The sequence below is a fragment of the Populus trichocarpa genome, chromosome 1 (genome assembly GCF_000002775.5).
Source record: "Populus trichocarpa isolate Nisqually-1 chromosome 1, P.trichocarpa_v4.1, whole genome shotgun sequence".
Taxonomy (NCBI): domain Eukaryota; kingdom Viridiplantae; phylum Streptophyta; class Magnoliopsida; order Malpighiales; family Salicaceae; genus Populus; species Populus trichocarpa.
The window spans coordinates 17836246-17859314 of record NC_037285.2 but is presented as its reverse complement, the minus strand read 5'-3'; the positions used below and the strand labels follow the sequence as shown (position 1 = coordinate 17859314).

General features: G+C 31.4%; 3 protein-coding genes across 4 annotated transcripts; 1 reads left to right on the top strand and 2 right to left on the bottom strand.

Moving 5' to 3' along the window:
• The first annotated feature begins 3024 nt into the window (after positions 1-3024).
• On the top strand, positions 3025-6884 carry LOC18094790 (protein root UVB sensitive 1, chloroplastic). The gene is made up of 7 exons (XM_006369158.3): positions 3025-3752; positions 3818-4093; positions 4266-4322; positions 4507-4705; positions 5209-5324; positions 5417-5593; positions 6238-6884. Exons 1-7 carry the CDS (start codon positions 3126-3128, stop codon positions 6520-6522), a joined length of 1737 nt encoding a protein of 578 aa, XP_006369220.2. The 5' UTR covers positions 3025-3125; the 3' UTR covers positions 6523-6884.
• A 6322-nt stretch (positions 6885-13206) lies between these two features.
• On the bottom strand, positions 13207-14980 carry LOC7470591 (SPX domain-containing protein 2). Of its 2 annotated transcripts, XM_024597081.2 has the most exons (4): positions 14475-14980; positions 14043-14335; positions 13799-13922; positions 13207-13663 (listed from the first exon to the last, which is right to left on the bottom strand). In XM_024597081.2, exons 2-4 carry the CDS (start codon positions 14331-14333, stop codon positions 13494-13496), a joined length of 585 nt encoding a protein of 194 aa, XP_024452849.1. In that variant the 5' UTR covers positions 14334-14335; positions 14475-14980; the 3' UTR covers positions 13207-13493. The 2 variants fall into 2 exon arrangements, with proteins under 2 accessions (XP_024452849.1, XP_002298253.1); XM_002298217.3 differs by having other exon boundaries at positions 14043-14980.
• A 140-nt stretch (positions 14981-15120) lies between these two features.
• LOC7475120 (uncharacterized) lies at positions 15121-19383 on the bottom strand. The gene is made up of 5 exons (XM_002298216.4): positions 19198-19383; positions 18099-18212; positions 16612-16691; positions 16035-16159; positions 15121-15552 (listed from the first exon to the last, which is right to left on the bottom strand). Exons 1-5 carry the CDS (start codon positions 19248-19250, stop codon positions 15481-15483), a joined length of 444 nt encoding a protein of 147 aa, XP_002298252.1. The 5' UTR covers positions 19251-19383; the 3' UTR covers positions 15121-15480.
• Between the last annotated feature and the right edge of the window lie 3686 nt (positions 19384-23069).

The window sequence follows — 23069 nt, the reverse complement described above, 5'->3', positions numbered from 1 at the left end:
AGAGAACTGGGAGAATGGAATAAAAAAAACTTTGATGGAGTTAAAGAACATTGATGCTCAATTAGAAGTAGGATTGAAGGGTCTATATTGGCATAGGTAAGACAACGGTATATGCTTCAAGACAAAGTATTGAAAGCTCAATAAAAAAGACATTGAAATAGATAAGGTGAGGAACAAGATGAAGTCAGGAGTTGAGACTCTATTTCAGATTTTAGATGATGGGATAAGTGATATGAAGGCGAACGTATCTGTTTGGAGATAAAACTTTGAAGGATGAAGTATTAGAGGAAGCTCATGAATCAAGGTTTGTTGTGTATCCTATATGTACTAAGATGTACAAAGATTTAAAAGAATTCTCTTTTTGGCCAAATATTAAAAGGAAAATAGCTGAGTATATGATTAAGTGTGGTCTATGTAAACAAGTGAAAGTAGAGCATCAAAAGCCAACAGGGCCCATACAACCATTATTGATACTTTAGTGGAAGTGAAAAGATATCATTATGGATTTTATATCAGGTCTACCTTGGGGAAAGAAGGGAAATGATACCATTTAGGTTATTATAGATTGATTGACAAAATTTATACTCTTTATACCGATGAAAATAATAGATCTAGTGGATAAATTGGTCAGGTTATATATGAATAAAGTAGTGAGACTTCATAGGATTCCAATAATGATTGTTTCAAATCGAGACTACTGATTTACTTCTCATCTTTGGCCTAGTGTAAAGCATGCTCTAGGTACAAAACTGAATTTGAGTACTACTTTTAATCCTTAGATGGATGGACTATCTAAAAGGACATGATGAAGGTTTGCTAAGAGCATGTGTATTAGAGCTTAGATGAAATTGGAAAGATCATCTACCTCTTATGGATTTCACATATAATAATAGTTATCAAACTATTATAGGCATGACACCGTATGAATATGGTAGAAAATATCAAAGTCCGATATGTTGGAAAGAAGTGGGTGATAGAAAATTAACTGGACTAGAGATTGTGCAAATTATCTCGGAGAAGGTAAAGATTATAAGGAACAGGATGAAATTAGCTCAAGATAGATATGAGAGTTATGCAAATGTCATGGAGGAGACCTCTCAAGTTTAATATTGGCGATAAAGTATTCCTGAAGGTTGTTCAATGGAAGCATATGTTAAGATTTGGAATGAAGGAAAAGTTACCTCTATGGTATATTAGACCTTTTGAAGTTATGGAAAGAATTGAACCTGTAGCGTATAGATTAGCATTGCCCCTGTATTTAGCCAAGATTCATGATGTTTTTCATGTCCCATTACTATGTAAAACCGAGATAGATCCCTCCTGAGTGCTTCCATAGATTCCTATTGAAATCAAGAAGGACTTGACCTTGGAAGTGAAACTTGTAAGGCTGTTGGATCATAGTGAGAAAGAACTCAAAAATAAAAAGATTCCTATGATTAAAATATTGTGGAGGAGTACTCAAATTGAAAAGGGAAACCAGAAAAGGGAATTTGAGACGAGGAGAAAATATCTTAGTCTTTTCTTGTAAACAGATATGGAAATCCAAATTTCGATGATGAAATTTATTTTTAGAAAGGGAGAATGTAAACCCCGGGTTAAAAAAAAGGACTAACAACAATTGAAACACGATTTGAGGGGAAAAAAAATTTCTTCTTTATACATGGCATTGAATGTTTATTGTGAAAATGTTTAAGAAGTAGGGTTGTTACATGCTTATCATATAACATGTTTACTAAACTAGCGCACAAGAGAATTTTATATGAAGAGATCATCAATGTTTATGGAAAGGCTCACATGATAGTTGTGTAAGTCATTCTTATACTTGAGATCACAAAGTTATCTTATATAGGGAGTGTTATGTTTCGATCCTAACCACACGTTATCCTAATCAAGGGTAACAAATGAGCATATATCGAGTATAACATAAACTATATGAAGTTATTTTAATAATCAAGAGATGATTCATCATCTTAGGTGAATTAGAAAAAATAATTCATTTATTCTTAAATAGTATTGATTGTGAAATATTTGGTCAATGTGAAATAAGATTTAAAAAGAGTTTCAAATCTTATTTAAAAAATCAATGACTATAGTGTTGAGAACTAAAGTGATGTAACAAAGCAGATATATTTTATGTTATAATGTCTAAATCGAAACATTCTTGATGAAGGGATAATAATTACACTAAAAAACTAAAAAACTGAAAGGTTAAGTTACCACTTATGACCTTCCTAACATTTGGAGGATCATGAGTGGTTGTTAGATATTGTACTTTCAAATATAAATCAATCAATTGTTGAATCCATAATAAATTATTTTAAAAAAAATTGTAATCCTATTTTATTTAGGATTATGATTTATATTTGAATTAACTTATTAGAAAACTTAATGAGTCATATATATAAGAACCATTTGTTAGAAATTAAAATGAGATGATTAATCAAATGTGACTTAATTGTAAATAAATTTTAAGAATTAAATATTGTAATGTAATTAAAATATTGAAGTAACCTACCAATGTGATCCTATTTTATTATTTTTACAAGTGGATTTGAGAAGGGTTAATAACCCGTTTGTTTTTGCGTTTTAAAAATGTTTTTGAAAAAAAATAATTCTTTTTATTCTTTTCTTTACTTCAAATTAATTTTTTATGTTTTTAAATTATTTTGATATGCTGATGTCAAAAATAAATTTAAAAAAATATTATTTTAATGTATTTCCAAATAAAAAATACTTTAAAAAATAATCACTACCACAACCACGATACTAAATTGGCTGTAAGATTTTAGAGAGATTGTAATTAAAGTCTTAGGGGGTGTGTAGGAGTATAATAGTCGTTATTTTTCAAAGTATTTTTTCTTGAAAATACATCAAAATAATATATTTTTTTATTTTTTAAAAATTATTTTTAATTTCAGTACATAAAAACAATATGAAAATACTAAAACATTTTAATTTAATATAAAAAAATTATTTCTTTTTAAATATTTTTAAAACACCAAAATAAACAGGTTATTAATTTGCTTAGAACTACTAATGTGAAATAAGGCTTTAGTCGAGGGAGTGTTTTGTCAGAGCACACCTAATTTCAAGTTCAGACCTTCAAACAACACTTTGCAATTTCTATGGATTGCGCTTGCAGACCCTTTTTCCTCTGGGGAACATGGATGTCCACCACCCCTAGAACCACTTCTCCTCCCAACACCATCAGCCTGCCACTTATTAACAGCAGAAGCTCTACTCCGCCATCGCCACCTCGTCTCAAGGCTACCACTTCTCCTTTCAATTTTTCCGTGGACTTGCCAAGTGGCGGAAACAACAATCACGGTGGCCGGAACAGCAACAATAACAATAAAGGGTGGTGGTGGCGGCGGTGGTGGAATGATGGCAGTGACTCTTCCAATACCTTTTCCCTGTTGTTCTTATTAAGCTCATCCATTGTGCTGCAATTAGCTTCTTCTGCAGCTGCAAGAACTCAACAAGAAGAGGGAGAGGAGGTTTGGGAAGTTAAAGGGAGCAACCGGGCTAGACTTATTCCTGATTTCTCCAAGGATGAGTTTGTAGTGTCTCCAACATCATCATCGTCACTGTTTTCTGTTAATGATTTATGGTCGCAATGCACAACCTTGTTCGTGCGCCTAATGCTTCCCCAAGGATTTCCTCGAAGTGTTACCTCTGATTACTTGGATTACTCTCTTTGGCGAGCAGTCCAAGGCATCGCCAGCCAAATTAGCGGCGTTCTTGCCACCCAGGTATCTATCTATCATTATATGAATGGTTTGCTTTTGTTTCTTTTGATTAATATTTGTTGTGATAGGCATTGCTTTATGCTGTTGGGTTGGGGAAAGGAGCTATCCCAACTGCTGCTGCCATCAATTGGGTGCTAAAGGATGGAATTGGGTATCTCAGTAAAATCGTATTGTCCAAATATGGACGACATTTTGATGTTCATCCTAAAGGGTGGAGACTGTTTGCTGACCTTTTGGAAAATGCTGCCTTTGGTTTGGAGATGTTAACGCCTGCGTTTCCTCATCTCTTTGTTTTCATTGGTGCCACTGCTGGAGCTGGACGCTCTGCTGCTGCTCTTATCCAGGCAATTTCCTGCTTCTGAATTATGTACTGTTGCATTGCGATAACCATTTCCTAATATCGTTTTTTGGTAGGGAGGGAGGAGGAATTTTGGTGCCAAACTGATTTTATGATGCTCATACAAATTGTTATTTATTTACTTAGAGTTGCTTAAAGTGGATGCTCATAATTTGCAGGCTGCTACAAGAAGCTGTTTTTATGCTGGTTTTGCTGCTCAAAGAAACTTTGCTGAGGTAAACACTGTTTCTTTTGGTTTTTATTTATTCTCAAATTGTGAATTGCTTTTATGGAAGCTTGGACATGTCTCATTTTTATCAGCCGGTAAAGATCTGTATTTGTGCAACACATCTTTTATTTCTGACCTTAGTGAGTCCCAAGTTAATTTGATTTGTTTCTGAAAGAAATTGTTAATTGTAGGTAATTGCCAAGGGTGAAGCTCAAGGAATGGTGAGCAAGTTTATTGGTATAATGCTTGGTATAGCATTGGCTAATTGCATAGGCTCCTCAACACCCCTTGCCCTTGCTTCTTTCAGTGTGGTGACATGGATCCACATGTTCTGCAATCTGAAATCGTATCAATCCATTCAATTAAGGACTTTAAATCCTTATCGTGCAAGTAATGAATCTCTTCTCCTTTTCCTTTTTCCCCTGATGGGACTGCTTACTAATGTCTTTATAACTGCATCGGTCGAAATGAGTTGATACAAATAAACAAATAATAATAATAATAATAATAATAATAATAAAGAAGCTTGAAATGCAAAACACGTAGAATTTCTGTTACTTTATATAATCATAATTTAAGAATGATACTGAGGAAATAGATTTGCATCAGCTCGGATAGTTGGAAGACATAGAACATTGTAAACTGTAGATAGGTATTGCTGGGTATGTTCACATGCAATCTCTTTGGTCTTCTCTATTGAACAGGTTGATAAAACAGAATTTTTACTTGCTAACACAACTATCTGCTGCCACTTCAAGCAGCCTCCATGGAAATCTTCAAAATGGCTGTCTAATGCCATTAATCACCCTTGAGTCTTGATATTGTTCCATAATCATCTCCACAGTATTCCAAAGCTGTATGATAGAAACCCCTTTTTTTCATTGCTCTAACAGGTTTAGTTTTTAGCGAGTACCTCCTCAGCGGCCAAGCACCTCCAGTCAAAGAGATCAATGATGAAGAACCACTTTTTCCAGCTGTACCATTTCTTAATATCTACTCTAAGGGCAATGTGAGTTGCTCTCTATTTTTTTTCCTCTGTGGTTAATGGAAAAGGAAAAGTTAAGAAAGTAAATCTCATTGTTTTTTCTTAATTAATTTCAGGTACAATCAATCGTTCTATCTTCAGAAGCGAGGAATGCAGCTGCTGAAATCGAGCAGAGGCTGCAGCTGGGGTCTAAGCTCAGTGATGTTGTCAACAACAAGGACGATGTGCTTGCATTGTTCAATTTGTATAGAGATGAAGGCTATATTTTGACTGAGCACAAGGGAAGATTCTGTGTAAGTATACTAGCGGCTTTATTTTGAATCTGAAATCCTCTCCCCCCCCCCCCTCCATCCAGTTTTTTGTATGTCTGTGCGCGTGTATCTTCTGCTTTTCTTCTTTCCATGCTTATTGATTTTCAGTTATATGTGTGCGCGTGCATGCATGTATGACCTAGTCTTGATTTACATCTATTTTCATATAAAAAAACCATGATGAAATTACTGGCAGTCCTTACTTGAAAGGGCTGCTGTCTATACTTCCTCATTGTTTTCTTGTCCAAAATATGATGTAATCCTGCAATTCAAGATCATATCTTGATGCTAACTTCTCTGTGTTGTTAGTTATCAATTCCTTGTATTGGAAGAGTTCTTTTGGTCATTTTAATCCATGCTGTCTCTGATGATTGAAGTCGCTAAATTGTAACAAAAAGCATAACTGAAAGAATCTAGCAAATAACCTATGTTTTTTTATGTGTGTGGAATGTCTTTCACGAAATAATGACAATGGTAATAATTGTGTTCCTCTGAAACTCTTTTCATTGTCCAAGAAAAAGAAAGGACTAGTTTTTTTAACTTCTTTTGGAGCAAATTATTTATGGGAGGAAGTGAGCTTACTAATAGTTATTATATGTTGTATCTGAATTACTTGCCACAATCAGGTAGTGCTTAAAGAAAGTTCTTCACCACATGACATGCTCAAGTCACTGTTCCAAGTTAATTATTTATACTGGTTGGAGAGAAATGCTGGAATTGAAGCAAGAAGTATCTCTGCTGACTGCAGACCTGAGGGGAGGCTACAAATCTCTCTGGAATATGCCCGACGGGAATTCAACCATGTGAAAAATGATAGTGTATCAATGGGTTGGGTCGCTGATGGACTAATTGCCAGGCCTTCACCAATTAGAGTTTGTCCTGGAAACATAGCCTCTTCAATTGCAAGCTGATGCAACATCAAGTTGTAGTTTAATGGTTCTTGCCATGAGGGAAAGAATTGCTTTTGAGGGGGGGGTTCTTGCCAGCTATATGGCCATTGGTGAACCATGCTCCTGGACATAAATCTATACTCCAATGGTTCTCAGACAAGTCTGTAGTTTAATGTTTCTCAAACAAGTTCAGACGCCCAAACATTGGTCGCTTGACATCGTTAGAAGGAAAGGTAGACTAGGCACTTCTTCGAGCCATCACTGCATGATCTGAAACTCAATACGGATGATCAAAATTGAGGCAAAAACACTTGCCCCGAGGTGCACAAATTTGTTCTTTTTAAGAAAACGTTGATACATCTCAAGTTATTGATATTAATCCACCTGCTGTACTTCGTCCTATATAAAAAATATGAAGCTTGGAGCAAAGAAACTAAATAAACTAAAAATGATTATGACGGGTTGTAAAAAAAAAAAAACAGTTTCTAATAAAAACAATTCTATGATCTTATTGGAAAAAAAAAATTGAGCCCTAACCTAGGTGGCTCAAAGCTTAGGTCTTTGAAATAAACCCCAACAAGTGAGCTTAACAGCTCAAGTACATGAGAATTAAACTGAAAAAAACAAAAAAATATTGAAGAATAAAAAAAAAACATTATTGTAGTGAATCATGCAATGTCAACGGAGCGACAAATCTTATAGATTTTTTGATATATTATTGAAAATGCTGGCTAGTAAAATGTTAAAATCATAATTTGCTAGACAAGATATATATATAACGAGTGATCGACATAATTAAGAAGAATTTTCATTAACCTTTTTTTTTTTCTAATATAGACAAATATGATTTAAATGACAATTATTAGGAAAAAGGTTCTTCCTCAGGTTCATCTTCATGCGTCAAAGAGCAGTGTTGGGAATCATCCACATGTACTCATAATTATCCCTGCAGATGGGAGGGTCTATCATGATTCAAGCCCACAACTACAAAGCAGGAATTTCATACTCGGTAAAAGAGCTGGGTAGCTATCATGCCTCGAGCACCCCAACCAATGTGCAGGCATCGCAGCTTCTTGTAGCATATATTTTCTATTCTGTATTACGAGACACAGGAAAAATAAAAAAAATTCAAGCATAATAAATAAATATTATTTTAATATATTTTTTAAATAAAAATTATTTTAAAAAGTAATTATAATTACTTTTTTAAATAGACTCTTATATCATTATCCACGTTGCGTTTTGGTTTAACACAAAAAAAATATTCAATCATTTCTAATAATGTGTTTCTTAAGTGAAAAATAAAATCTAAGTTATAAATTCAAATTTTAATTTTTATTTAACAACATATTTTTTTAAATACTGATGATATATCGAATGATATTTTTTAAAAGATATTTAGATAGCAAGACATCGGATTGATTCGTGTCAGTCTAGGTCAACCTGTCAAACTAGTGACCTGAGTTATAAGACAGTGATAATTATATAAAAATCAAATTAGAATAATATGAAAGTCAATTCCTAACCAACATAATGTTAAACAATAAAATTTTTTAAAAATATTAAATTAAGGAAAAAAACAAAAAAAAAATTGATTGACTTGGATTAACTTGTCAAACCCGCAATTTAGGTTATGCACCCCAATGGGTTTAACATTTTCCTTTGTAAAATTATTTTTATTTAATTATACAACAACAAAAATTGATGATCGAAAAATTGAGTACCAAATATCAGGATGTTCGTCTAAAATAGCTATAATCTCGTAAAAATCAAATTAAAACATATCATGAAAACCAATTAAAAACCAATCAAATATTAAAGGATGACATTGAAAAAAAAATCTATGAAAAACACTCAAAAAAAAAAACCCACAACAAAATTAAAAAGAAAAAAGAAAAAAAAAAGTTCAAGCTCATGCATTAGGCCCTCCATTTTTTTTAAATAACTAATGGTATGTATAAAATAAAGTTATGAGAAAACACATGACTAAAATATTATTTCTTGGAAATGATGCAGTAAGGGTGATTTATATTTTCTTTTAAGAACTCAACCTTTTATTCAGATATTTAGAACCAGTGTATATTTTAAAATTTTTAATTATTTAAAAAACTAGTTGGTGACTCCATTTTTCATAATTCCCATTTAATTTCTAAGGTCACATCTATTTATCGGGTAGTGACATTAAGAACAAAACTTATTGGCACATCTGATGAATTGATATTGTTTTAATCTCATTACATTGAGAAAATTCTTGACAATCTTTTTAAGTTGACAATAGCACTATCAAAGCACTAATGGATATAAATATAAATCTATCCAAAAATAAATGTAAAGAAATAGATCAATTGGGATATTCTTGAATAATTGAAAGTTTGTTGTATGCTATGAACTGCACAAAATCAGATATCACATACTAAGTTAGTAAACTAAGTAAATCCAAGTATGGATCATGCAAAGCACTAAATAGGATACTCAAATATTTTAGATACATCTTAGACTATAGATTGCACTATACTAGATACACATCAATATTAGAAAGTTATGGTGATTCAAAATGAATATTTGACGTAAAAGATTCTAAATTTACTAGTGAATATGTCTTCATACTTGGTGGAGCAGTTGTATCATGGAAATCCTCTAAGAAAAGTTATATCGGTAATATCCACGATGAAATAAAAGTTTATTATTCTTAATAAATTTGAAAAGAAAGTCAATTGGCTTCGAAATTTCTTAGATAAAAATTTTTATGTTGACCAAAGCCAACGTTAGCAATTTATATCCATTGTGATAATTAATCAACAACTGAAAGGGCACAAAATAGTATATGTAATAGTAAGTATAAAGAAAAATATGTTATAATTAATCAGAAATTTTAAACACTTGCTCTTGAATATAATTATTTTCCTTGATTATGTGAAGTCAAAGAAAAATATCATATGCCCGCTAACTAAGACTTTATCGAAAGAACTTGTATATAATTCATTAAGAAAAATAGGTTATCTAGTTGATTCAAGATCCCAAGATCTAGATTTAAATAAAAAAACTAAGTTATATAACATTCTTAGTAGTACTTGAAAACTATTATTTCTTGCCTATTCATATGATAAGAAAAGTGTTAGCTGAAACGTGATAAATGATGAGTTATACTCTTAGTGATTTCATATCTAGGAATAGTTGTATAATAAAATCTTTTTAATGAAAAAACATCTATATAAGTAAGAAATGTGATTTTTTTTTAATAATTTAGAAAAGATTGAATTCTTTAAGGCACTTATGAATATGAGAGTTGTTTAAACCAAAATGTACACAATCACGAGAACCAAAGGAAATCTCTAGATAGAGAACTTTGTGAATATTATTTTATTGGTTTATATAAAAGGTATATTAGTTCAAGATATTGTGTTAACTATTTATCCAAATAAATATAATATTATTTTACTATAAAAGGTTCAAAATCAAAAGCTACTTATCTTGATGTACTCATCCATTATATCATTATCTATATACAATTCTTTGAGTCTTTATATATGGGTTAGACAATTTTCATTCATATAGGGAAACTTTTCGAAATTTGTTTTAAGAATATAGTTAAAGGGCACATTTCAAACCAAATTAAAAGTGGGGTCTACTCACTTTTAAGATTAAAGTTTTATTAAAAATTATTCTCAAACAAAAATTCTTTAACATAAAACATTAACATGATTAAAAAAAATATGGGTAAATGAGAAACTAATCTCAAAGAACTTTTGGTTTGTATGTTTTTGTGAAACTCAAAAACCTTTTATTCCCTATTGAAAGAATATAAGATTTCCGTGTAGTTTATATAGTAAGAAGTTGAAGAGTGAAAAATGAAAAATGAACTCGTAGAGCACCAAAACTTTTAGAGGTGAGAGGACTCAAACAAAGTGGGTTTTGGTCTTAAGCCACATGGGTGCTTGCTTGGCTCAGCTCAGGCTTAGGTCATGGGTCTTTAGGTTTGGGCTTGGGTCTAGGTTTGGGCCATGTTTGTTTCCCGAAAAATAGTTTTCGGGAAACCACTTTCCAAACTTTCCTGTGTTTGTTTGTCATTAGGAAAGGTGATCAACGGAAAATACTTTCCGGTCAACGGAAAACACTTTCCAGTCAAAGGAAGATTTGACTTGGTTTTCAGGAAAGTGTTTTCCCTTTTGGCTGTGTTTGTTTTCCGGAAAGTGGTTTCCGGAAAACCACTTTCCAAACTTTCATGTGTTTGTTTGCCATTAAGAAAATTGGTCAACGAAAAACACTTTCCAGTCAAAGGAAAATTTGGCTTGGTTTTCAGGAAAGTGTTTTCCTGGAAAATTTGGGCGGAAAACACTTTCCGGAAGTTGTGAAAAATTTAAAAATATCATTATTTGCTGATTATATCAAATTTGATCCTCAAACTTTTGATTGCTATATATATTTTGTTTTGAATATTTATTTTTTAATTTCATCTCTTAAAATTTAATTTTTATATTAACTTTGGTCCTTATTTTTAAAATTGCTATTTGCTTTTTCCTTATCATTTTTTTATTGAAATTTTTTATCTATCAAATTTGGTCCTTATTCTTTTGATTGTTACTTATTTTATTTGAAATAATTTATGAAATGTTAATTATTATTATTTTAATTTCTTCATCTTTTAATTTTTTTATTTTTTATTTGATCTCTATTATTTTTATTATTATTTATTTTATTTGAGATAATTTATGAAATTATATTTTTTTTCAATTTCATTCTCATTCAACTTTTTAATTTGTAAGATTTGTTCCTCATTATTTTAATAAACTTGAAAAAAAATAAAACATTAATAAGTTATTTTCCAGCTTATTTTTCATAATATAACCAAACATTGGAAAGTGTTTTCCAACTTATTTTCCATTACACTACCAAACATCGGAAAATACTTTCCCCGGAATTCACTTTCCAAAAGAAAACTACTTTCCAGCAAACAAACGGGTTGATGTAAAATTATTTTTTAGATTATAAAAAATTATTTTTTATCAGTTTATTTTTAGCTTGGATTTAGGTTTGTTGTAAAATAATTATTTAACTCATAAAGAATTACTTTTTATACCAATCCATTTAGCTTAGCCAACGCATTAATAAATATTCTTAATAGTAACCTTCCACCTCTTAAACAATTTTATTTTCAAAGTAAAAATGTCTAGTTTTTAAGGAACAAATTGTTAGGTTTTTTACTTATTGATAGTGGGTAATTAAAGAAAAATGATAAGAATTGATTCCAATAATTATCATTATTAATTCTGCATCAATTTTGGTTTTAAAAATCAATACAAAAAAGGGTTGAAAGAGAGATGTTCTACACACCTCTCAGTAACTCATTTATCTTCTTCTTAACAATTTTTCAGTTTATTTTGCCTCTCATTTTGCCTTACCTTTGGCCCTTTTTTTCCCTCCATTCTATTGATTATGTTATAGTCCTTTGTAAAGAGATTTGGAATTCATTGTTCTTTTGGTTCTTAGACTTTCAAAAGAAGTGCATCTTTTAAAAGTTTAGTTATTGAATTCTAGGATACTATTTGTAAGAAGATCTTTTGCACCAAGTGATAGAGTATTTTTGTCTTAAGGATACATGGTTTAATCCTTGAGAACATCTTCTTTACATCATCCAGTTATCTTCAACGATCAATAATTAAATATGTAATATCTTTATTGTTTTTAGTTTAAATATAATATCTATTTTTTAGATATGTTAGTATACATGCTAGGATATTTATTGATTCAAATGCAACTTTAAATATTCTATTATTTGCTTAGTATACACTAGTTTGCCTCTCGTGTTTTTGTTGTGGGTTGGACCCAAGTTTTTCGGACAGTAAAAAAGCATATCTAGACCATCCGAAGTTTTTCATTATTGTTATTAAATTCGGTAAAACGATTCAAACTTGAAAAATCTCAACCCGATTCTTTGATTAATATTTAGTCAACCCACCAAATCCATAATCTAGGTTAAGGAATCCACTGGGTTGAATTATTATTTTTTATTTTTTAAAATAATAAAAATACAACAATTGATTTATCATCAACCCAATACTAAAGGATGAAACTCAATAAAAAAAAACTCACATTAAATGATAGAATTGGAAGAAAAAAAAAGCAAAATATATATAAAAAAAGGGGCCAAGAAATCTCTACTTGACTCTTTGATTAATATTTAGTCAACCCGTCAGACCCATGATCCAAGTTGTGGACTTCACTGAATTGAATTTATTTTTTATAAGATAAAAAATACAAAAATTGATTTACTATAAACTCAAAACCGAAGGATAACATTTAACAAAAATCTCACACTAAACGATAAAAATCTCACATTCAATAAACAAACTCTGCCTGTTTTAGTTATATTTATTTATTTATAATACTTGGATTTTTTTTTAAACTCTTTTACAAGTTTGTTTATGTTTATTATAAAATCACATGCAATCTACCCTAAATAGCTGCTACTAATTAATGGAAATATCACCAACAAATATCAGATGTCAAGAAAATATAATTGATACGGGGTTTGATCAGAAGGAACATACGCGTAAAGAACACAAGATTTTTCTTGACCATGAGAATGGAAGAATCCCTTTTTATGTCTTAGGCTGAGCACACCTTTGATTGGTTGAATGTATGATGTATCTTTGGATTGTCGAAGTTCTCTTCTTCTTCTTCTTAGAAAATATTAAGAAGAAGAAAAGCTTTTAAAGTATGTTGTGACAAGCCACAAGCCATAGCTATTGATTTAACTTTCAAGAATAAAAATCAAATCCATCCTTTAGGAGGGAGGAGAAAGGCAACTACAGGATAAAAGTTTTACACGAGTTAAATTTTATCAATTTAATGTAGCCACCAAGAAAATACAAAATACAGTGAAACATATTACAAATCGCTGGCTTAGAAGTCTTCCCTCCTTGGTGAAATGAGCATGGCTGGTGTTATTCATGCTATATATAATATAGGCTATGAATGTTGGAATAGTGTCCTCAAGGTTGTTTTGAAAGAAAGAGGCCATCCAGCATTGTTTCACACTCCCTCATGAGTTCGTAAAGCAAATCAGTGGAGAAGAATGGTCGTTGCATAACCCTAGGCATGGAGGAAAAATGGAAGGAAGTGCCTGTCCTCTTGTTGTGCTTCTTCACTATCTTGACCAGCCCTGCATGAATAGAATTCAAAATCATTAAGTGGGAATTAAAACTTGGCAATTTGATGCGCCTGTACTTGGTCAATAAAGCTACCTGTCAAGTTCATATTCAGAGGTGGAGAGAAACGAAACGAAAGCGGTGTGTACCTGTGAAGTTAAGGACACTGTAATGCAGCAGCAAAACCATCTCTGCGTGAAGATTTAATATGTCCCTCTGCACCTGCAACTTCTCTTCATTACTGTCCAAATTTCCAGCCCTAAGTTGCATCTCCTGCTCCATGCAAATCATTATCCAAGTAGCAACGATGAACTAACCATGCATGTTGGCAAAAGAAAATCTAAAAAGCAACTCTTTTTTATCGCAGAGAAAAGATGCAAGATAGTTAAATACCTTCAATCGGATGACATAATCTTCCTCTTTATCAAAATAAAACGCATTAACCTTGTTGAGTTCACTATGTAATAATCGGGTGAAACCAATTCTCTCCCTGATATTATTATTCACGTCCAAGAATCTGCCTGTGGCAAATCCTGACCGATCATCACCCATCCTTCTGTCCCTTGACGACCGAGGATTAATCAGCTTCAACTGCTTCTTCAGCCCCTTGTAACATATGAACTGACGTTTCCATTCAGGAAGGACTCTCTCAACCTCGTCGCGGAGCCTCTTTTGATACTTCATTTCTGGTGGTGAACAGAGCTACGGGGGTGAGACTCGTGTAACAACAATTATGCTAGTACATCCTTTGATGCTAGACCAAATATATTTGTTGTTTTTTAACAAGTTTCCTCAAAATAATCGAGACATCGGATATGTATGTACATGTTTAATTTAATACAACATGTCTCAGAAAGCGACTGCAGATATTGTCTCTAGTCAGCCTTCCATGTTGCATCTTCCTCGAAACAATCGACAAATAATTCCCATTACTTCAGTTCGTGTTGCTTACAGAGAATCCGGATATGTTCATGGAGAAGTAATAACGTTTAATCCAACAATCCCTCTGCGTTTTATTTGAGGAATATGAGAACATAGATGATTCCAAACAATCAAGTTTCTAAAGAGAACCATTATTAAGACTTTTGTACCATCAGGCACATTCTGTCGTTTCTGCTGCCTATTCTATTATGGAGCCATGTATGATGTATCCAACAGACAACACACAACCTTGAGACTCAGGACAAGGCCATTACAAATATGTCCCCCAATCTATTAATTTCAATTACACTGCAGAGTGCGGAGTAAACTATGAAACTACTGTAATGGTTTGCTAGATCATCAAAATAGATTCGAAATCCAGAGTTATTTGTTTCTACTCTGGCTGGAATGCTAATTTCTACAATGTAGAACAGCCTCCTAAGCCCCTCCACTTTCTCAATCAGATAAACATGCCTCACACTTGTCCAAGCATGCAGAAAAGAAGATTGTGCTAAACAATCACTGCGATCAACCAAAAATACAACTAGTCTCCCAGAATTCTTTTCAATTTATTTAATACATTGTACAATAGGTATTCAGATGTCTTAGAACAACAAGTCAACAACCATCCTAGTTTCAATCTCTTTGGACAGTTTTGTGGCATTCCCAGATGTCTAATGAAACATTGATCCTGAAAATTTTAATAGTCACATCATAAAAAGGAATCTAACACTCAGGATCCAGATCATACAATTGCCTCTCAATGGTTCAAAAGAAACATAGCAGGAATCAATAAGATGTTACCAATTTGTTACAAGCAAAAGTTTGAAGAGCGTTCCATGGGACAGACACAAACGACCAAGACTTTTACAATCTCCATTTAGCTGGTTGATTTTAAGAGCTTTCAGACTCAGAACTCTGTTGGAGGTTTTAATCTTGTTAGCCTTCTAACTCTTTCTTTGTCTGTGTTCTCCAGCAGTCCCTTCAAAGAATGGGAATGAAAAGTGTAAGGATAACAGGCAGCAAAGTCTATATTTATTCATCTTACATGAATACCACTTGCATTCTGACTTCAAATGGATTGCATGTAAGTTTAATTTTGTTGAACCTCACTCTCCATTCATCACGCATTAATGGAAAACACAAATTGCATTCATATCAGACTATTAACACAGCTGCTATGCCATGTCAAATAAATAAACAGTGTTGGGAATCTACTAAAACATAAGGTTCCTTTTTGCACTTTTCTCATATCAAACTTAGCAGTGATAGCAGGCTTTTAACCAAACAGAGACTATTAAATATTGTACCGTGATTGCAACAACAAACATGCTCTTGATCAAGATTTTATGAATCAATATATTAAACTTGTTTAGGATGAACAAACCCCTGAAATATACCTTAGAACATTTCAAGTTTCTCAAAAGTTTTAAGGATAAGAAAGGGCCTGATTTAGAAGCTTACCTTCCAAACAATTTCATCCAGGCACAAGCATATCTTTCCGTACTTGTCGAGGAAGAGGCGCTCCGTAGGGGGCTTCCCACATACATCCTTTAAAGCTGATGTTATGGCGAAGATGACTTCTGTCACTAGTAAGAAAGCATCCAGGGATGAGAAACGGAGCATAACATGTCAGCCATACAATCAATCACATAAGAGGCTCAACACCTTCCCAATCAATTGCTATTTCATCAACCACTTATAACACAAATTACATCCACAACCAAAAGAGATGCCACCGTAAACAGGGGAAACCAAGGTTTCATTTATATTATTTTAATTAGTTTTCAGTGAAAGAATGGAACCAAACATTTCATTTTACTGATTTGCCAAAAAAAATAATACAATCTCAGACCCTGTCAGAATTTTACGTCAAGAAAGAAGAAACTGACACACATATAGCAAGTCTTAAACTAAAAGGTGTAGCCAAGGGCTCACAAGCTGGATAGTATTCAACCTCAAAATGATCTCAGTATCAAGAAGAACCTCGATCCTTGCACAAACAAGTATAGAATACTTGAAAGATAAAGATTTAACTTACACGCAAGTTCATCATACTCATCTTTGCCAACAATGAAAATGCTGACATCCCCAAGCACTGTGTAAACAATATAAACTGACCTGGCAAGAAAAATATAACAGTGATTCGAGTATAATTCACTAAAAGGGAGAAAAATCCTTGGTCAAATTATCCAAAAATTTAGAAACTGGTGTTATACAACTTTAAAGACATTACAATTCTATACTATCACAGAAAAAGTAGAAGAGCAAGGAATAGTCCATGGCATTGTGGCAACACTGCAACTTAACTTTCTGGGATCTACTTTTCTCCATCAAGTAATACAACCATACAAAGGAAGGTTTCTGATACAACTGCCACGCTGTCTGAATAGTGACAAAAGACTTTTGTTTGGCAAGTAACATCATTATTTTGGCATTTTAATTAGTTCTGCTTTCCTTGGTGAAACTTTTGAACTGCCTATTAGTACCCTAACCAAGATACTGGAAACAATTTGGCGAAGCTGACTCATCTTTGATATATTATGGATTGAATACTATAAGAAATATGGTATACCCAACAGGCAACCTAGAAATGGATTGTTGAAGAATTAACATTAACTGATCCATGAGTCATAATTTGCAAGAGCAACCGTTGCCTATACTATCCTGCAGAACTGCCTTTTCATATTATTACAGGTACACAATTTGCGTTAAAGCAGACACAACTAGAATAAAATTTATGAACTGAATAGCAACAACTAAGGTTCCCCCATAGCAAACTGAGAGTAGATGCTATAAGATGAACAAATCCAGGATTCATAATTTGCAAAAACAAAAGTTTCATATATACATACATGCTGCACCACCATTTTAAGTGTACAGTTAACATATATTATTCATTACACAGAAACCACTTCGAATAAATGTGAAATGCATGATCAAACAAACCATGAAAATGATAAGGAAGAAAGAAAGAAAACATGTTTCATTGAGTTCCATCTTTTAAGATGATTTTTTATTGAAAGATACAAATGCAAGTACTCATTTTCAACATAAATAAATCAAATTGGGAAAGCTCAATTTTTATAGCATTTCAATTTTCAACTCCCAATTGACATAATTAGCAAGCAAACAATTTTGTTGATAGCAAATAGGTAACAAAATCTGGCCGCAGAGAGCTCAAACATATGATACTCAGCAAAACCAACATTTGTGGAAGCATCATCTTCTCAAACTGTACTTAACTAGCATTTTGAAGATAATGCAGAGATCCAGCTCTTGTAATACAATTTGCAAGACTTTTAAGCAAATGAGAAAAAGGGGCACCAAGACATGGGAAATGAAGATCAATCAACCAGACAGTAAACAATATATGCAATCTATATTCAATGTACAAGTAACACATGTCATGCATATTAAATCTACAACTCCATTTAAACATCAGAAAGGGTATAAAAAAAATTTCTAGAAACAAAAAAGTGTTATATATTTTGGGTACTTCTTGAATAAGAGAAAGATTATACATACTTGTGAGAAGCAACAAGGAGCTCCTCGTTTCTAACACCTTTTAGATTATCTGCCCCCAGCTTAACCAAGAAAGATCTCCAATGCAGCCGTTCCTCAGCTGGAACTCCACTAAACCTGCAACAATGTTAGAGTTCAACACATAAAAAAACTTAAATTAACACTAACCAAATTATCTTATAATGAAAGTCCTATATATCTAGACCTATTATCTTGTTGATTGAAATTTGAAATCCACAAGAGCAGCTGAAAACACTCTTCTTTTTTCTCTTTAAAATGGTCTGATGTTATCTGAAAATGCAAAACAAGTGGGGTCCTTGTGCCCAAAACACTTTCAGAACAGAAGGTAGTGACTTCTCCCGTCTATGCATGAAGACAGACGTCTCTTATTTACTGTTGGCCACTATGGTTAGAGGACCTGATTAAATTGGATACTACTTTCCAAATGCAAAACAACAGTTGATGGCCTTGTTTGACTCAAAACTCATGTTTATTGTAGTTTTGTGCCCTAATGTCATCAAACACTGTATCACATCATCTAGCAGCCACAATTCGTATAAGCAAACGAGGATCTTCTATGGGATCATCTAGAAATGATCTTGAGCTTTCAAATTTCCACTTGAAATAGACTCTCTCAATACTCAAACCTGAGTAGTGTTACTTGGAAACCTACGAATACATTAGCATTATGGGCTCATATGATTTACCATGTTTATTTTCCTTAAACAATCATGGATGTAGTCTACATTCAAATCAATTGCCTCACTCTCACCACAAGCAACACAAATATTCTCCAAGAACTAAATGCTCCCAATCATTTACAATTTCCCACTTCACAACAACACAAAAAAGCGCACATAAAAATAGACCAAAAAAAAAATCACACCATCTACTGAAAAAAAAATGTAAACCCTTGTACGAAAATTAAATAAATAAGACATAAATCCATTCAAATTCCACCTAATCAAATATATATATATATATATATATATATATATATATATATATAAAGCCCAGAGAAGAAGATCGATTAAAGAAAACAATGAAACAGAAGTTTAAAAGTATTGATCTAGCGAGAACGATTCCGATTTTTAACGCGTACCGTTCGATTAAGATGTTGCCTTCAACATTTGCGAACAATACTGCAAGGATCATCTTTTTTTTCAGTAATATAAATTTTTGGGTCTCTTTTTATTCTCTCTCTTCTTTTCTTTTGTTTTTCTTTCTTTTCCTTTCTTTCGGTTGCGAATTGTGTTTTGACGAGAACCAAGCTGCTGCGTAGTTTAGCATTATGCCCCCTGTATTTTAAATTGATTCACAAATTACGTTTTTTGTTATTTTTTGTTTTATTGCCGTGTTTTCACAGCAGGTTGAATATAAAAGTTTTGAAGAGTTAAAAAACATATTTAGAAAAATATTTTTGTATTTTTATTAAACTCCTTATAATAAGTTATACTAATATAAACGCTGAGAAATTCTATACAGAATCTTTAATTAATATTTAATCAGTCTATCAAACTTATAATTTAAATTATAAATTTTGTTAAATTAAATTAATTTTTTTATTTTATTATATGATAAAAAAATATAAAAATTAATTTGTTATCAACTCAATATCAAAGAATAAAATTAAATACAAACAACCAACTTTTTTATTAGCCAACTCATGACCTGGTTTATAGATTTCACTTGGTCATTTTTTTATTAATTTATCATATTATAAAATATATATAAATTAATTTACCATTAATCAAATACATAATTGGGTTCATAGTTTATTGACTGTGCTTTCACTATGAGTGGGATCCAAAGTTTTTGGAATGTAAAAAAATAATAACTACATCATTGAAAACTTTTTGGTATTATCATGAAACTTGGTACAACGGTTTAAATTTAAAAAATCCTGACTTAACTATTTACTTAACTGAAGTTTTAAATTAAATTGTATGAGAGTTGTTCTAATATGATCTAATTCACTAGATAGATCCAAAAAAAATCAATCCAATACTGAAGAATAAAATTAAATAAAAAAAACTCATATTAAATGATAGAATTGAAAAACAAAAATCACAAAAAAAATTGGTCCAAAAACCCAGAGGAATTAAAAACCTCATAGTAAAGGATGAAATTAAAAAAAAATAAGAGGCCAACTTTTATTAAATGATATAAAATACAAAAATTAATTGACCATCAATACAATACTAAATGAAAGAAATTCAATGAAAACTTAACATTAAAAAAATTTAAAAAGAAATGAAAAAAACAAAAGGCCAATTAAAAAAATTCATGGGCATGTTATTAAAAAATGGAAAAAAATATTAACAAATAAAATTCAATAAAAAACTCACATTAAAAATAAAATTGAAAAAATAAATAAAAACAAATAGGACAAAAAATGTATATTCCCAATAAAAAAAAAGTCAATTATTATAACAACAAATGAATAAATCTTATATTATAAAATCTATAATTATATATATTGAATCTCCATTAGAATTTTTTGGACTTCATAACTCTTGGGTTTAGTCTCTTGATTTTTCATGACACTTAGGTTTCCTAGTATTCTTTGATATTTTCATTTTCTTCTCTATATATATAGACTACTTGTCATGTATTTTGAGTGTTGAAAAATATATAATAAAATGTGTGAATTTTTATTTTAAATTTTATTCTAGAAATGTATTTTCTTACTTGTTTTTTATTTTTTTAACACGTTATCACCACAATCACTCTAATTCATATTGAAATCTTAGCACACATGAACTCTTATGTTACATGGCTTATATCAATTTCAATATTTTTTTTTTCCTTTCATTATTGTTCATAATTTATGGAATATATTTGGTTCTGTAACTTATTTTGAAATTTTTTTTTTCTTTTTTTCATCAATATTTAAAGTTCTTAAAGAACTAGTATTGTAATTTCCTGAAGAATTAAATAAATTTAATACAGTTCTTAAGATATTTGTATTAGGATATATTATTTTATTTTATTTGTATTAGGATATTTATTTTATTATATTTTCAATAAAAAATGTCAATTTTATTTCAATTAAATAATAAACTTTAACTATATTTTTAATAGAGACATGTTTTTCATGATGGAGATTTATGTCTGGCAGACAGTGCAATAACACAAAATTCTCAAGAAAAAAAATACTTTGAATATTTGACATTAACCAAAGTTAATGTCACTATAATATCAGGTCCAACAGACATGATTAAGCGCAAGGGTTAATATTTTGTTATCAAATAACACAAAACTAAGCATCAAAGATGCATTATATTCACCTAAGTCTAGAAGAAATTCACTCAGTTTTAAAGATATACAAGCTAATGGTTATCATATTGAAACAATAGATGAAGATATAAAAGAATATATTTATATTATTTCATGTATTTCAGCTAAGAAACTTGTACTTGGAAAATTACATGCTTTCTCTTCTAGAATTTGTTATACGATCATGAAATTTATTAAAACAAATGTTGTGATACATCAGAAGTGTTCTAACCAAAAATTATTTATGCTTTGGCATGATCGATTTGGACATCTGAGATCAATAATGGTGCGACAGATTATTGAAAATTCATATGGACATCCTTTAAAGAACCAAGAGATTCTTTTACCAAGTGAAAATACATGCGCTGCATGTTCTCCATGTAAATTAATTACCAAACCATATCCATCAAAGGTTGTTATAGAATTATCATCGCTGCATGTTCTCCATGTAAATTAATTACCAAACCATATCCATCAAAGGTTGTTATAGAATTATCATCTTTTCTCGAAAGAATTTAAAAAGATATATGTGGGCATATTCATCAACCATGCGGACCTTTTAGATATTTATGGTATTGATTGATGCATCAAGTAAATGGTCACATGTTTGTTTACTTTCTAGCCGAATTGATGCATTTTCTAGATTAATAGCACAGATTATCAGACCACGGACGTAAGTTCCTAACTATCTAATCAGGAAAATTTGATTGGACAATGCTGGTAAGTTTACTTCTCAAGCATTTAATAATTTTTGCATTTTTATTGGAATTGTTGTTGAACATCGTATTGCTCACATACATACTCAAAATGGTCTAGCAGAATTATTTATAAAACAACTTCAATTAATTGTTAGGCCATTACTTATAAAATTAAAAAAAATTAAAAAAAATTACTTACATTTATTTGAGAACATGCTATATTATATATTGCATCTTTAGTTAGAATTAGACTAAGTATTTATCATAAATATTTTTTTTTAACTTGTTTTTGGTACATCATCAAATACATTCCATCTATGAATTTTGTAGCCCAGAAAAAATATAATATCAAATCTTAATTAATATACTTAAAAGAGCCTCCAATATTACATTTTCCTTGGCATGGGGAAGATGCATTGACATTGAATATAGGTCGTAGGGGACGCGGGGCATTCTTATCCTGCCATTAAGAAATAATCAATGGCCAAGATGGGACTTCTTCTCTCATCGTAACCCGTTGGATCTCAATTAAACCACCACTTCTTGTCGGCAGTCTTGACTCTTGGGGTGATTGGCCTGTCAGAGCCTGACAAAGGCAGGACACGTGTTCGCTAACACAGTTGTGGCTCTAAGGTCATCTAGTATGGAGTACAAGGGGGCTGATTTTCAATATCCTATCAAACTCACAAGTCACAACTACATCATGAAATTAAAATAATTCAATAAAAAACAAAATAAAAATTATAAATTCTTTATGATGGCTTCGGAATGACGTATTGTAAATTCACTTATTTTGCAAGGATATAGTTGGCCGGAATGGTAAATTGAACACTGATCGTTATATAAAGATAGATCAGTTTTTTTTATTTATTGGAAAAGTGTAATTCAATGGTCATTTCGAGTCTCTTAAAACTTAAAATTACTGAAAGTTTATATAATCGTTAATTTTAGGGCTTGTAAAATTAATCGAGGTGTGCGCAAACTAATCCGAATACCT